Genomic DNA, 16,863 nt, shown 5'->3' with positions numbered 1-16,863 from the left:
CAGGAGAGAACTGAGGCAACCGACACGCCTGGGAGAGGGAAAACCCCGGGGGGGGGGGGATCTGATATCTGCTAAATCCTTCAGCTTCTGCTGCTGGTGTTGTTGTGGTATTCTAACACTTCAAGGTGTGTTCCGTAAAGCAAGATTAAGGCCTTATCAGGCTAAATGTGTGTTTATCGTGTTGAATTAGTTAGTAATTAGTACAACTCTTACAGATCCAGCTTAATGCTTTAGTGTGGTGCAGCGCAGGACAGGTTGGTAACGCCTTAAAGACAATCTGTAGATGCTCAACAAACTATCAGTAAATGTTGCATTAACAATCAACAAGCACTGACCCTAACACTGACCGTAACTCTGACCCTAACTCTGAGGTGGTCTGTAGACTGTCAATTAGTCTGTAGACTGATTCCAATGTGACCAGTAGTTCTCCTACTTCACATTTTCTTTGCATGTTCTCAGCCTTCTGCGTCATGACTGGAGTGTGTGTGTGTGTGTGTGTGTTTGTGTGTGTGTGTGTGTGTGTGTGTGTGTGTGTGTGTGTGTGTGTGTGTGTGTGTGTGTGAGAGAGGAGATGATAGGGACATGATTTATACGCCTGCCAGCTCGAGGAGCTGGGTATGAGAGGGGACAGAGACATACCGGACACATGGGGACAGAGACATACAGGGACAGAGACATACTGGACACACAGGGACAGGGACATACCAGACACGTGAGGACAGAGACACACCAGACACACAGGGACAGACATACCAGACACACGAGGATCACAGTATATCAACATTTCTGACAGGAAGAAGGCGCAAGTATAAGGTTTTGTGTTGGACCCCAGATAAGCCCTATGCTGCAAGATCAATCCTGACAGGTTCAAACTGATCTAGTTTTTCACCTAAAGCCCTGTGTGAGGAGCAGACACTTCAGCGGAGAGTAGTGTTACTGTAGCTGCCAGCAGACTTTCAAGCTGGGGCTTGTCTCCACGCTATCTCTCTGGAAACGGAGTTGCACTTAAACATCTTCAGTCTCAAATATAGATATCAGAATGTAACACTGTAATAATCTGTGCAATGACACATGATCGCACAGTAGTTTTGGTGCTGTGAGGCCTTACTGTCCTCCCTCTAATCAACAGCGGACTCTGGTAGATTATCAGAACCACAGCTACAGACTGTTAGAGACTTTTCAGAACCACAGCTACAGACTGTTAGAGACTATCAGAACCACAGCTACAGACTGTTAGACTATCAGAACCACAGCTACAGACTGTTAGAGACTATCAGAACCACAGCTACAGACTGTTAGAGACTATCAGAACCATAGCTGCAGACTCTCTGTTATATACTATTAGAACCACAGTTACAGACTGTTAGAGACTATCAGAACCACAGCTACAGACTGTTAGAGACTATCAGAACCACAGCTACAGACTGTGGTCTGTGGTCAGAACCACAGTTACAGAGTTCCGGTTAGAAACTATCAGAACCACAGTTACAGAGTCCCTGTACTGCTAGAGACTATCAGAACCATAGCTTAAGACTCTCTGTTAAAACCACAATAGACTCTGGAAAGATAGATAATCGTACGAGATTCAGTATGAACCATGGTTTAAAAGAGACCTGAGATACTGTGACTCGTAAAAAGATGAGTATGTATATGTTAAGTGTATGTTTAGATACTGAACGGTAAAGCGGTTTACCAGGCCTGTGATGCGCTGTCTGTCCCCAGGCCTAGTCCAGAAGTGAACACACTCTGTTTGGTAAACACAGACACTCCCTAAACTTTGCACAGGGGGGGAAGTGTTCAGCATGAGTGAGAGTTCACCCTCAGTTCTTGCGAAATACAGTATGGTATCAATCTGGTATTGGCTGATAACATTCAGCTTCTACAGTACAGTCATTTGTGCCATCAGACCCTCCCTGTACACACACAAGCACAGGCTTGACTGGGGCATAGCCAGCCATGCCCCCTTCCCCTCCCTCCCCCCCCTCTACAAAGTCAGCAAACACACACCAGCCCCAGTAAACAAACATTGAGCTGGCTGTGAATAAACATGGGTTACAAATCACTGCCCCCACCTTCATCACAATGCTCAACACCGTCACTACTTTCATATACCCTGGCTTCAAGGTGTTTGTTTGCAACCCTTGGCCTGCTGTGGGGTAAATCAAGCACCCCCAAAGTGGGTGAAAATGGGAATGGTACTTTAGACTAATCGGACCGAGCTGTGACTTGGAATATGTTTCTTTATACGTTTTATACTCCTTGAACCATGCGTGTTCTCTCATGTGTGTGGCTGGGGGAAATACGATTAATATATCAATCACTACCGCAGATGCGTCCACACATGCATGCACGCACGCACACACACACACACACACACACACACACACACACACACACACACAGTCTTGTTAACTGGCTGTAACCCCCCCCCCCCCCACCCCTGACACACACACCTCAGTAGCCGGTAGGATCCGCTGGATGGAGTGACAGTAATTGCTTGTGACAGCTCTGCTGCAGGGTATAACAGTCCACACACACACACACACACACACACACACACACACACACACACACACACACACACACACGTGAGAGTTTGTCAGCGTTCTCCAGAGGACCCGACCCCGGAGTGGAACCCACTCCGACATTCTACAAGTGAAGTTCTGTGGAGGTCAGCGGAGAGATACTTGATCCCCAGAGATGTGTCCCAGAGATCTTGTCCCCAGACATGTCAGACATCAGAGTTTGGCTGCTACATTTGTCCTGTCCATGTGCATCACTTCCTGTCTCCCTGAAGCCAGCCTTCCTCTCCTTGTATCTCAACATCACGCTTACACAGCTACAGTATGTAGACAGCTACAGTATGTAGACAGCTACTGTATGTAGACAGCTACTGTATGTAGACAGCTACTGTATGTAGATCAGTGGGGGGGGGGGGGGGGGGGGTTACCTGAATGTCTTATCTGAGGGAGGTGGATTGAAGATGAGGTGGGTGTGGTGCTGCCTCATGACCATCTTTACCAAACAGATCTGCATGAAGTTCGGACCGATCAGGCCGATCAGAGGGGGCTGGTCAGCAGGTCTCAAGGTCCACCCTGTTGTGGTTTTAGTTCATACACCACAGAGCCGTAACTGGGGGGTAGGGGGGCCGCCAGCGTCCCCCTGACCAGGGAGAGCGGAGGGCAGAGACTAACACTTGGTTACCACAGTAACGCTGTGGTCTGGGGCTTGTTAGCAGGGTCAGGCCAGGGTCTCCTCCTGCAGTCCACGTCTCAACACGCCCCTAGTGAGGGCTGTGCTGGGTATCAGGTGTCTCAGGTGGGACACGGACACTCGCGGACATCCGCAGTCGCTTATTGGCGGCGATTGGATTAGACAGACGCCGCTGAACGCCATGCCAACAAAACACTAATTAAAATGATTGCTTGATTCATTGATTACCAAATAACTTATTTGATCTCTATGTTGACAAGGTTGTTCGTGCCAGCCGGACACAATACAATCATTTAGCTGCATTTGTGATTGAAGATCTTGAAAGATTATTGATGGGAGAAGGTATATTCAGGTTTCTACAAATTCATGATTTCCAATTTTAAAGAAGTATACATAGCAGTATTATTTTAAGTTCTTTAATCAGTTCAATTTACAAATTGAATATATCCATAAGAAAAATAAATCTGATACAAAAAATTGGGGACTAAAAAAATAAAATAAATTTTCATCCACAATCATGAACTATAGCATTACGCATGACGTAGGCCGATCCTCACTCATTCACTCGACTTTCACTCTCTCGAAGATTTCAAGCTGGCCTACCTATCACACTGGGGAACAGGTCGGTTACAGTGCATTTACATACAGCATAGGCAACCTATACAGACAACGTTGTTTCTGCACATCTCATAAGTAGCACATCTCTTGACTTGTCAAATCCCGTCTGAAAAAGCCGTCGTTGGCGGACGAGGCGTACGCGCAGTCTGTGGGGCCGTAGGTGGCGTAGTCCTGGGTGTGGAGGCCATCTTGCTGCCCGGTAGCCCAGGGAGACAGGCAGTAACAGTGCTGCAGACTGCAGTGCTGGTAGTGGTAGTGCTCTGGAGCGTAGCCGTAGCCAGAGTCCAGCCTGGTGGGGGAGCTGTAGCAGGAGGAGGAGGAGGAGGAGGAGGAGTACGACTCTTGAGGGGAGTAGCTGTTGTAATCCACCGGACTGGGCAGGTTGAGGGAGTCTGAGGGAGAACACGGGTCCTGAAGGAAGAGGGGCAGAGAGTAATGTTACTGACAAATAAGTAGTGCAGTCGGTATGGAGGTAGACGCAGTATAGCCACTTTATCCACAGACACACAGTCTACTCACTCCTTATCCATCACTGATGAACAATATCAGAATATTTGCTGTTATAGTCTACACTTCCGCAGTCACCACTAATCATACACCACTACAAATAACCAAACAATTTATGACAAACTCTCTCTCTCTGACATGACTTTTAGCAAATCTTTCTAAGCATATATCAAACGCTCTCCTTTGAAATGTGAGTTCCCTATGCTTGTTTTTGTACTCTTTAGTTCTTTTAATTTTGTTTCAATTTGTGTTTCTGTCTAACTGTTTTTAATTATGCCGCTTCCTGTCTTGGCCAGGTCTCCCTTGGAAAAGAGATTCAATGGTCAATAGACCTCCTGATTAAATCAAGGTAATAAAAACAACTGTATGGTGAAGCTGATCCCCCTACCATGTCGTGGCCGTAGTAATCTATAGACTGGTGACCGTGGGCCCACGCCTGTGCAGACGGCAGAAGGGGCAGAGGGCCGCTGCTGAAGCCGTCATCAGGCAGCAGCATGCTCATCAGCTGCTGGTCCTCAAGCACGCTGGCCATGGGGATGGTCCCCGCCGTGTTCGGGAACTGCGGCGGCTGCAGGCTGCGGTGGTCGCTCACCTCTCCGAGGAACGAGTCGTAGTAGTGAGCTTTAGGGACGAATGAGAACCACGAGACTACGTCACCAGCACCGTGATGAGACATCAAAGGGGCATTTAAATAAGCAAAGATTGCATGTGTGATGTCACGACAGCAGCAGCCAACTGCTTAAACACATTTCATCGCACGTTTATAAAAAGGAGCCAATTACACAGCGTCCCCAGGAATGTGGCTATCCTTTCGTTTTGTCGAATAGAAAAACAACTATATATTCAGTCCAGAGGCCGAATCTGTCTTTCATGTAAGTTGCTATAGATATTTTCAATGTAGCATTTGACAGTTACAAAGTTATTTAGGCTGCTTTAATGTATTTATGAATAACAGTTCATTGCGCCAAATTATAGGCTATTACCTGGCTACCATTATTTGCTATAATTAAGCTGTCTATTTTTTTTTTTATCAAACCATTGACGGTCTATCTGTGCTGGCTGCATTTATTCGGTTTTGCCTTGCTCTGTAGCTTTTGGTTTTAACAATAATCTAGCCTATCTGTGTTTTGTCGGATGTGAATGCAGTCAGGCGATATCTTTACGGGGCATTGCACACTTCTGTCCTCAGGGTGGCGAAGATTTGACAAACACATAATTTAATATTTAAACACGGACAGACCGTGACAGCAGAAGAATAGGGAGAAAGGGAGAAAAAATGGAAAGAGGTGGACAGAGGGACTGTTTTTCTGGACAAAGACATGAACAAATGAACTTACCAGGCACCGTGGACACGCAGACCTCCGGACGGGCTAACTCCTGGGATATCTGTTCGTTTAGGAAAGAAAAAAACAGGAAATACAAAAAACATCAGAGGACAACTTGATAGCAGAGCTCTTCACTTTGGGGGGACGTGCTGATATATTCCCCTGTAGGCTAAGCTTAAAACTTTATTATAAGCTATGTTCAATGTGAAATATTGAAGAAGAAAAAAAGATTATTGTGATGTGTTTGTTATTGTGTGAGCGTGCACGTGCGTGTCAGTAAATTTGTGCGCATGCGCGTGTCCATGTGACAATGTACATATTTGAAGAGTGTGTGAAGAGTAGAGATTAATAGACGCACGGGAGGGGTATTCCCCAGGCTCACGGTTATTTACACAACAATTCTGTCTGTTAGAGAGCTGTCAATCTTTAGTCTTTTGAGACAACTTGAGTGCTAAACTTGAGTGTCTAAAGAGGTGACCCTCTGCTTTCGGTTAGAGAGAAAGGGGAGAGCGAAGGAAAGGGGAGAGAGGGGAAGGGCAGAGAGAAGGAAAGGAGAGAGAGGGAGAGAGGGGGGGGGGGGCAAAGAAGGAGAGGGGAGAGAGAGGGAAAAGGGAGAGTGTGTGTGTGTGGGGGCGGGGGTGGCGTGATAATTACCATTTTGACGGTTTCATTCACTGCCTGTTCAGCTCTCCGCCGCTGCAGCAATTCTTTCACCGTTGTCTTCACGCGCACACCCTGGTAGACCTTCGGCTTATCTGCCGTGAAAGAAGTACAACAGCGACATGATAAACATTTGAATGGGCCACTCTCACGCACTCGCCCTCTTTCCCTCGCTCCCTTTCATCACCAATTCTTTCTCGGATCCCCTCACCCAATTTCCCCCAACCTCTGATAACATTTTAAGACACTCTAGAGAAAAATTGTGCAGGATAGGTTCTTCATTTTTGACCTGATTGTCTATGAACAACAGTGACCGTGCATAAAAAACACAAACGTTTAATAATATACGACTTCTTAAGTTTTACCAGTTTAGTTAATGAAATTAAATGAATCATATGTTGATAGTTATGAATTGTCTTAAGTAATGAATAGTTAATATCCATGTGTAGTCAACGTTTTTACGCTCCAAAGTTACTGGCGTGCGTAAAAGCGCATCGCGCGCTGCTTGTCCCACTACGAACCCGCGCGTGTCTCTTTGTCCCGGGACGGAGGCTCTGCGTGGCACCGAGTGGGGGTTCGTCTCGAATTACACAGCTGTAGGTACTGTTTGTGGATTGTTAACCATGCCGCCCCACCCCGATCAGACAAAGGAATGCCGTTCAAAAACATGATAGTAAGTTTAACTGTTTTGTTTATATGGGCTATATTGAACGTTTTATGTTATATGATTATGTTATCTAAATATGTGACGAGTGAGATTAGCAATCGCGTCCGCAAGCGCGGTCGTTGCAATACCTAAATTCAGCTGAATACCGTAGTATAGCCTACTCCCATGTCAAACAAACGATCAGGGGAATGCTGCTATGGTCTGCTTTGTCCTGGGGTGACATTTGTTAAAATGATCACCCCTGAATCTAACCTTGTCTAACTGGAAAACATTTTAATGAAACGTGGGAAATCAGCGGGATGTGTAGCCTACCTTCTATATCTTTTAATTTATTTTATAGGCCTACATCATACTGCATACATTATAATGTCATATAATGATCCATAGTGCCACTTTACAGTGTGTGCCAGTTTAAAACATCTATAACATTACTTTGATATAAAAGTGATTGACTAAAGACGTCTCCGGAGATTACGGAGTCAGTGTGACGCCCCACATGGCAGGACGCATTAAAGCAGGTAGATATCTGGCCCAGGGGTGGCGAGGCGGTGGTAAAATTGATTCAATACGCGCAGTCGCCTCGGTCGACTCTTAGTGGTGCACTTTGCTGTCAGACCCATCCTGATAAATATTCATATAGCCTAACGAAATGTCAGATCATGATTTGTCTTAAATGTAGCAAATAGTAAAGCCACACAAAATGACACATCCCACTTATCACCTCGTCAAAATGCAGACTTCCTTTTACGCATAAGGCCAATGACTGATCTCAGGTTCAACATATATGAAAATAATGAATATAAGTGTGATCTCCTTATAACGTTGACTAAACGTAGAATGAAAATAATTAATATGGCTAAGCCCTATAATATCGAAACGAAGGGGAAACTATTGAGAGAGATTATGTCTGATTCCGTGACAAAAGTGTAGTAATGGCAAAACTACATAAAACGTGTAATATTACAGCTCTTTGTACGAGTTTATTTAAAGTATTTAAAATCTGTTTTAGCATATTAGCAACATGCATGGCTGAACGGTGATAATTAACTGCTAATCATAATCTTACATTCATTCCATCTAATGCTCCTTGGCTTTAACCACTATTTTGCTTTTTCTATTTCAGGTGGACACCCAAAAGAATCGTGAACCAAAGAAAATATCGTGCTAAACTCACCAGACATGGTTGATAGAAGAAAAAAAGGCTGCTGGAAGAAGACCTGAAAGAGATACAACAACCTCCTTTCCTGGCTCAGTTATATGGCCAAGAATGAAATATTCACAAAAATAGCACAAAATATCAACATAAAGTTCTTAGAACACTGTCAGAGCATACAACAATATGGTAATATAGCTGGAGAGCTATTAGTTTGTGATTTTCTCCCTCCATGCCTACTATTTAAAACCCCTAGAACTCAATGATTTGACAATGATTTGATTGCGCGTTACTTTCAGTATGAATATTCAAAGGCTTCATAAAAAGATCGATTTTTCAGCAAAATCCCGTATATACACACTTCAAGTAAACCTTTCTTTAATGGAATATACTAGTATTTCAAACTTTTGTTAAAAAGAAGGCAACATTTTAAACGTTTTATCCACCTTTTGCTTATCAAGGCACTGATCTCATTAGACTCCACAGCACTAGAACTGCTGTAGAAGGTCTGAAAAACTGCTCCAACAATTGCACACCTAAATTAATGCGCTTGATAAGACGCATTAAATAGATACATACACATCACCCCAAATTTCAACTTTATTTCAACCTATAAACTGTAAAAGTGTCTAAGAGGTGGGTGTGGCATGTGGTAGCAGCCATCTTCAGGTGCGCTGTCTTGCTCCGCGGGAAGATGCTCTGTTCAGCAAGTGCATCTGAAAACGTCACCTGATGTGTAGGAACAAACCAAGCTATACATGACCTTAACGAGCTAATTATACATGACCTTAACGAGCTAATTATGCATGACCTTAATGAGGGGTTGGCATTCAATTATTCCTAATATCCTGAATCAGAGCCCATATGGGGTTTTTGCTTTCAAATGGCCACATTAAAACAGAGTCTTTTGGATGTAGATATATATGCAGAACGTATCCTATGGACAACAGCTAGTTATATTGTAAGGATAATAATCAAATGATTTCATGCTGATTATTTACTTGACTGGTCTGACTGAGTAGTCTCGCGCAGGGAGCGTGTTGGGGCTGCAGGTTGCTACTCAGACTCAGGATGTGTACAGTTGGCCTAAGATAAGAGAGTGACACGTATTCACTTTCTGATTTTGAAATTACAATTTTTATCTCAATGAGCACGAATAATATTTAGAATCTCGTAATGTTTTGAAAGAGAATAAATAAGCTGTCAGAAGATAGTGGTTCCAACCCATATAGAGGGTATTTCCTTGTTGTTTATGAACAAATTATCAATCGTGTCCAAATACCTCAATGACTAAGCCATTTGCTGTTTATTTTATTTTTGGAGAATCATTGATGATTAAATCATAATCCTTAACACTATAATCACTACAATCATACGGTTGTTACGATAGGCTACTAAGATATAGCGCCCTCATTCTTGCAGGATGCTCAGACTTATTGGTATATCAGTGCAGCATGTAGGCGACCCCACAGGCGTGCAGAAACCCGCTGTGTAATCTCGCTTTCTCATCTGTAGTACATGGTGAGGGTGATGGTGATGATGATTATGATGATGATGATGATAAGGTTGATGATTCAGGCAGCAATGATTCTCCAAAAATCGTCGTTGAGGTATTTGGACATGATTGATGATTTAGGATATAACACCTTACATTTTATTTGATTTAAAAAAAAAAATTGTAATATTCATCTGCTGTCTGCCCTTTGAGTGCTTTAGTGTGGAGAGCGGTGGTACATGGGCGCCACCTAGTGTCTGAACGGTATAGCATCTGAGGGCTGGGGACAAAGATGGCTGAGATCAATTTATTCACAAGGTGTTGCTATAAATGCGTCTTTGGCATTTAATGTTTTTGCAAACCATGTTTATGATAATAAATCGTTTTAATAATAAAAACCATATAATAAAATAATACGTATGCATTATTTCCATGTTGTCATTTCATTATACATGGTAGGCTACCTGTATCCTGTACTCATGATAAACATCCTTGATGTCAAACTATACTGCAAAAACAGAACTTGGAGAATGGTGGACTTGATCTCTCAATGACAGAAATTGACATGACATTAAATTGATCTGAAGAGTTCAAGATATATCTCAAGCAGAAATACAAAATCCCATTAATACCTTCATATTCTGTTCAGTTGATCCTTCAGGAGGCAGTTGAAATAGACGTGCCTTTGTTTCTATTGTTGCCAACATTACACACAGGTAAATATAAGCTTTATACAGCTGATAAAAACCAAGGTCATGCAGGGTCAAAAACTCAGTTCACTCCAACAACCAAACTGGTGCTGTCTGATATTGTCAGAATCCAGTCTGTGGTCCCCTGCAGCTGAGGAGCCCACCCAGCCCCTAGCCCCCTCAGTAAGGCCTCCGCAGCTCGTAGGGAGACCAGGGGCTGCTGCCGTCCTCTTTGCCCCAGGAGGTGGTCTCGCTGTGGGGGTGCAGGGTGCTGTCAGATTCCTCCGAGCCCAGGGGGGGCATCTTGGAGGCCAGTTCGCTGGGGCCAGTCATGTAGGGGGGGCACGGGAAGGGAGAGGGGGTGGTGTATGGGGTGTGGTGGTAGTGGGGGTCCTCCAGAGGGTAGAGGGAGTAGGACTGGGCGGGGGGCCCCAGGGAGGAGCTACGGCTGGGGGAGCGGTACTGGGAGGGGCTGCCTGGGGCGGCGGGGCTGGGCAGGGAAGCAGGGACACTGATGGATGACAGACCCTCGGCACAAAGGCCCTCCACCTGAGGAACGGATTCTGCTATGACTGCTCCCATGATTCTCTCTGAGGAGGAGAGGAGAGAGGGAGGAGAGGAGGGGAGAGGAGGGGAGTAGAGGAGGGGAGAGGAGAGGAAGGAGGGGAGGAGAGGACAGGATGTGAAGAGCGCACAGAGGCAGAGGGCCGCTGCTGAAGCCGTCATCAGGCAGCAGCATGCTCATCAGCTGCTGGTCGGTCCTCATGCACGCTGGCCATGGGGATGGTCCCCGCCGTGTTCGGGAACTGCGGCGGCTGCAGGCTGCGGTGGTCGCTCACCTCTCCGAGGCATGGAGGTATAATATAACTGGAGACGGCATTGAAAATGGCTGCCTATTCATTTCAATGAAAGTTGCTCACCGGCGCATGAAGCCATTTGACGTAGTGGCCAAAGCTCGGTATTGCAAGTCACGTGACGGCATGCGGCCCAAGACCCTTATTTCCCATGGTTTGTGGATTATGATAGATAGGGCTAGAAAAGGAAAACAATTTTTTTCTCGGTATCATTCAGCATCAGAGACCAATCTAATCAATATAAACTTTTAATTCAATGGGGTTTTGTTTGTTTTTGAAGCCACCAATATCTGTATCGAGCCATTTGAAACATGTGCTGTGCACGAGCCTCGGGGACGCTGGTCGCGCGTTCAAGAGTCCTGCGAACTCGGGAAAGCACGTCACCATAGGAAGACCCGCCCTACTCTGCCTCTGATTGAATAGTTTTAAGGATGTCATGCAATGACGTCGGCTAACATTTGCTATGCTTTTAGCAATGAAGCTGCTATGATCATGCTAATCATAGATATGAACGTATGTCTATGATGCAAATGATCATGACATGTGGTTACTTTAGGACATCGTTGGAAAAGATCTAGAGGGTAAGTGGGTCAATGTTGAATAACTTAGCTAACATTATCTAATGTTACATTTCTTTATATTAACATCAACTATATTGATAGGCTAGGGAGCTATGCTAACGGTAGCTAATGCTAACGGCTTAGGGTTAACGTTAGTTAATGCTAACGTTACGTTCGGAGGTCTCAGATGTATTTCAATTTTAACATAATGTTGAGCATGATCAATGTGACATTGTTCATACATTGATTACAGTCTGTAATCTTGTCTGGCATTATTTAGCTATAGTGGGCTGATGCTACTATAGCATTTGCCACATTATACATCAAATTAATCAAGCATAGTTAGTGTTATTACCTGAAGGCATTATTACCATTGCAAGTAAGCATGCCATGTATATGCCATGCCTGGAAATCAAATTAATAGTGTAATTCCTCCCCATCATAGCTCATTGTACACTGATATAATCATTCTCCTTGCCTTTGCTAATACTCATCTCTTTTATCAAACTTTGTGCTAGGAAAGAAATCTGGCTGTGATTCGTCACTAGTGCTCATCCAGGCTGTTGTCATCTCCCGCCTGGACTCCTGCAACTCCCTACTTGCTGCCATCCTGCAGCGTTGGCCATCAGACTCCTGGAGAAAGCTGCTGCTGACCTGGTGTTCAACAGCCCCATGCTCTTCCACACAACTTCCCTACTCCGTTCTCAGCACTGGCTCCCTGCGCTGTCCCATCCAGTTTAGGACTGTGGTGCAAGCCTACAGGGCAAATGAACAGCTCCCTCCGACCTCCAGGCTGTGGTCAAGCTCTGCTGCCTTGAGGTGATTGGTTCCCCAGTTGCTCCAAGCCCCCCTACGGCAGATTGGCGTGGCCATGGCTTTTTTCTGTCCTGGCCTCACAGTGGTGGGAACTGTCCACTGATGTCAGTACAGCAGAGTCGCTGCCCATCTTTCGCCACATGCTGAAAATTCACCTGTTCAAGATGTGCCCTGGACCCTTCCTTTTAACACCTATTTTATTTGTTCTTGTACTTTGTCTTTAGCAACAGGTTAAGCTCTTAGACGCTTGTTTAGAAAGGAGATGCACTTATGAGTTCTAGCGAGCAGTGGTACTGTAGTGAAGCTGCAGTGTCACTAATGAAAGACTAATGGGGTGCACCTGAACTGGGCCGCTGACAGAGGCTCTGATCACCCTCGGCTGGACTTGATTGCTGAGGGGTGGACTAAGAAAGCAGAGCCAGTCGGGCAGTCTGGGGAGCGGAGCTTCATTTCCGTCAGGGCAACTAGTCTGACGAAGCAATTGTTAACTTGCACTCACGGGAGAGGATAACATGCCTGTCTAGCCCAGCTTAAACTATGCGCCCATGTACCAGTGTGCCGACTCAGGGTGATATCTAGTGTGTTTGCAATTGAGTGTGCCTGCCTATACAGGGTGATCCAGTGTGGACTTGATTGATGTTGCACATGGGCGATTGGAACTAAACTAACCTTGCGTTGCATTTGTCTTTCTCTCTCTGGCTCTATCGTGTCCACTCTGCTGGCGCTGATGGATGGGTTGGACAGTCAAGGGGAGCCAGTGGTCCAGTTCCTGTTCATGCTTGGTTGTTGCCTACTCACCTTCCCATCTCCTGCATCACCTGCCACCTGTCTCCACTCTGCCCAGCTGCACCTCATCCCTCATTACTCTTAGCATTAATACCAGTCAATTTCCCTTGGTTCTCTGTAAGATCATCCAGTCATCTACCAAGTCTGCTCAGCTCTTCTGTCTGCCATATTTTAAGTTGTTTATTGAAATTGAGTTAAAGCAGTTTGTATGGGTCAAGCATCCTCCAGTATGTATGACTCAAGATCTGTTTACTGCCATGTATATGGTTCACACATACTAGAAATTTGACTAGGGTTAAGGCATACACTGGTGACATGTTTTTAATTGTTTTGTGATCACTGTCTTTGTGATATTTTCTGTTGACCAAGCCCTTGATCTAAGCAGAGCCTTAGCACATTATGGAGGAACCATGTCCCTTTCTTTTACCGATCCCTGAGAGCAAGACCTGTGAATGTCCTGAACAGTGTGGTGGCCACATTTGTTGGGAATTTGGGTGGAAATAGTGTTGAACATCATTGCATAGTTTGACTGCCATTTCATACCAACATTAAGAGAAAGTGGAGAAGTAGGCTATACCTAGAAAATACTATAGGTGTGCAATTCGTTTGTACAGTCTGGTAGTTAAATGGTTAAAAATGGGCAAGCAATAACATTGGAGGGAAATGTATACTGACACTGATGATTGTTTCAGAAATGGTCTGAGACAAAATAATGAAATGTTATACATCAGTATTGTGAAACACTGAACATATTTTAATGACTGACAAGGAGAGAGGAAACAGTACAAGTTAATCAATAATAACTAGGCTCACTATGAACAGTGTGTATTATTGGCTCTGTTCTGACATCAGTGCACAGTTCATTCCACCACTGTGAGGCCAGGACAGAAAAGAGCCATGGCCATTACAATCTGCCGTAGGGGGGCTTGGAGCAACTGGGGAACCAATCACCTCAAGGCAGCAGAGCTTGACCACAGCCTGGAGGTCGGAGGGAGCTGTTCATTTGCCCTGTAGGCTTGCACCACAGTCCTAAACTGGATGGGACAGCGCAGGGAGCCAGTGCTGAGAACGGAGTAGGGAAGTTTTGTGGAAGAGCATGGGGCTGTTGAACACCAGGTCAGCAGCAGCTTTCTCCAGGAGTCTGATGGCCAACGCTGCAGGATGGCAGCAAGTAGGGAGTTGCAGGAGTCCAGGCGGGAGATGACAACAGCCTGGATGAGCACTAGCGACGAATCACAGCCAGATTTCTTTCCTAGCACAAAGTTTGATAAAAGAGATGAGTATTAGCAAAGGCAAGGAGAATGATTATATCAGTGTACAATGAGCTATGATGGGGAAGAATTACACTATTAATTTGATTTCCAGGCATGGCATATACATGGCATGCTTACTTGCAATGGTAATAATGCCTTCAGGTAATAACACTAACTATGCTTGATTAATTTGATGTATAATGTGGCAAATGCTATAGTAGCAGCAGCATCAGCCCACTATAGCTAAATAATGCCAGGCAAGATTACAGACTGTAATCAATGTATGAACAATGTCACATTGATCATGCTCAACATTATGTTAAAATTGAAATACATCTGAGACCTCCGAACGTAACGTTAGCATTAACTAACGTTAACCCTAAGCCGTTAGCATTAGCTACCGTTAGCATAGCTCCCTAGCCTATCAATATAGTTGATGTTAATATAAAGAAATGTAACATTAGATAATGTTAGCTAAGTTATTCAACATTGACCCACTTACCCTCTAGATCTTTTCCAACGATGTCCTAAAGTAACCACATGTCATGATCATTTGCATCATAGACATACGTGCATATCTATGATTAGCATGATCATAGCAGCTTCATTGCTAAAATCATAGCAAATGTTAGCCGACGTCATTGCATGACATCCTTAAAACTATCCAATCAGAGGCAGAGTAGGGCGGGTCTTCCTATGGTGACGTGCTTTCCCGAGCTCGCAGGACTCTTGAACGCGCGACCAGCGTCCCCGAGGCTCGTGCACAGCACATGTTTCAAATGGCTCGATACAGGTATTGGTGGCTTCAAAAACAAACAAAACCCCATTGAATTAAAAGTTTATATTGATTAGATTGGTCTCTGATGCTGAATGATACCGAGAAAAATGTTGTTTTCCTTTTCTAGCCCTATCTATCATAATCCACAAACCATGGGAAATAAGGGTCTTGGGCCGCATGCCGTCACGTGACTTGCAATACCGAGCTTGGCCTGAAAGCCCATGGTGGCTTCAATGCGCCAAGCTGATCCTGGGGGCTTGCTCCGAGGAACGAGTCGTAGTAGTGAGCTTTAGGTACGAATGAGAACCGCGAGACTACGTCACCAGCACCGTGATGAGACATCAAAGGGGCATTTGCAATGATTGCATGTGTGATGTCACGACAGCAGCAGCTGCTTAAACACATTTCATCGCACGTTTATAAAAAGGAGCCAATTACACAGCGTCCCCAGGAATGTGTCTATCCTTTCGTTTTGTCGAATAGAAAAACAACTATATATTCAGTCCAGAGACCGAATCTGTCTTTCATGTAAGTTGCTATAGATATTTTCAATGTAGCATTTGACAGTTAGGCTACAAAGTTATTTAGACTGTTTTAATGTATTTATGAATAACAGTTCACTGCGGCAAATGAAAAGTATAATATCTGGCTACCGTTATTTGCTATGAGAATTAGTAATTAGTTTTTGCTCCTAACCTTGCGATACATATGGTGCAAAACTAACTTGTATACTTGTAAGCTAGTTGTTGAAAGTGTAGAGGTGGTGGGCGGGTGTAGTGAGTGATTGAGTGCAGTGCTTGACCAATCACAATAGAGGATTTTCGAGAAGCTTTTCGCTGAGAAAAGAGAGAGATCAGCCTACTCCAACAGCCCTGTCCTGAACGTTAACGGCCAAGGTAGCTATGTTTTCTGATATACAGTATTAGCCACCATTTTTCCAGTTTATCTCCAAGCTCTTGCTTCATGAAAGGTAGCTAGCTAGCTACATACCTTTCGGGAAGCAAGAGCCTGAAGATAAACTTCACTAAAAAATAGTGATGGCCGTTAACGTTCTAACTACCTGTTTTTTCATATCCCCTATGTGTCCCATTAATGAAATGGATGGTTGTGGAACTTTAGTTTTGTGGGAAATAAGTTTTTTGGGCTATTCTTTAGACCTACCCTAATATCTGAAAAAAATCCATATTAAGCCTGTCCGATTAGGGGTGAGGTGACAAAAAAGCCCATAATTTGATAATGCTCACTCAGATTTTCATCAAATCTGCTGTGGTATGAAGTAGGTACCTGCCCAATATAACCAGAGAGTCAAATTTGTATTTATATATAAATAAATACTGTAAAGTTTACTCATGTAAACATAGCTTTAACTTAGGCGGAAATTGTATTTTTGTGGATAGGACAAGAGCACTCCTTAACTTTTCTCTTATTCATCGGGAAAACATAGATTCCCATGGGATATACTGTTACTGGTTGGCCTAGTGTGCTTTTG

General features: G+C 44.4%; 1 protein-coding gene across 1 annotated transcript; it reads right to left on the bottom strand.

The window, feature by feature from the left end:
- Positions 1-3,900: 3,900 nt before the first annotated feature.
- linc.pou2af1 (lnc RNA pou2af1) lies at positions 3,901-8,171 on the bottom strand (the record flags this gene model as incomplete). Its single annotated transcript, XM_084461669.1, has 5 exons — positions 3,901-4,242; positions 4,727-4,959; positions 5,676-5,724; positions 6,318-6,418; positions 8,165-8,171. 5 exons carry the CDS (start codon positions 8,169-8,171, stop codon positions 3,901-3,903), a joined length of 732 nt encoding a protein of 243 aa, XP_084317795.1.
- Positions 8,172-16,863: the final 8,692 nt, after the last annotated feature.

This window comes from Borostomias antarcticus, assembly GCF_949987555.1.
Source record: "Borostomias antarcticus genome assembly, chromosome: 1".
NCBI lineage: Eukaryota > Metazoa > Chordata > Actinopteri > Stomiiformes > Stomiidae > Borostomias > Borostomias antarcticus.
The sequence above is the reverse complement of the archived record's forward strand: the minus strand, read 5'-3'. Positions and strand labels throughout refer to the sequence as shown.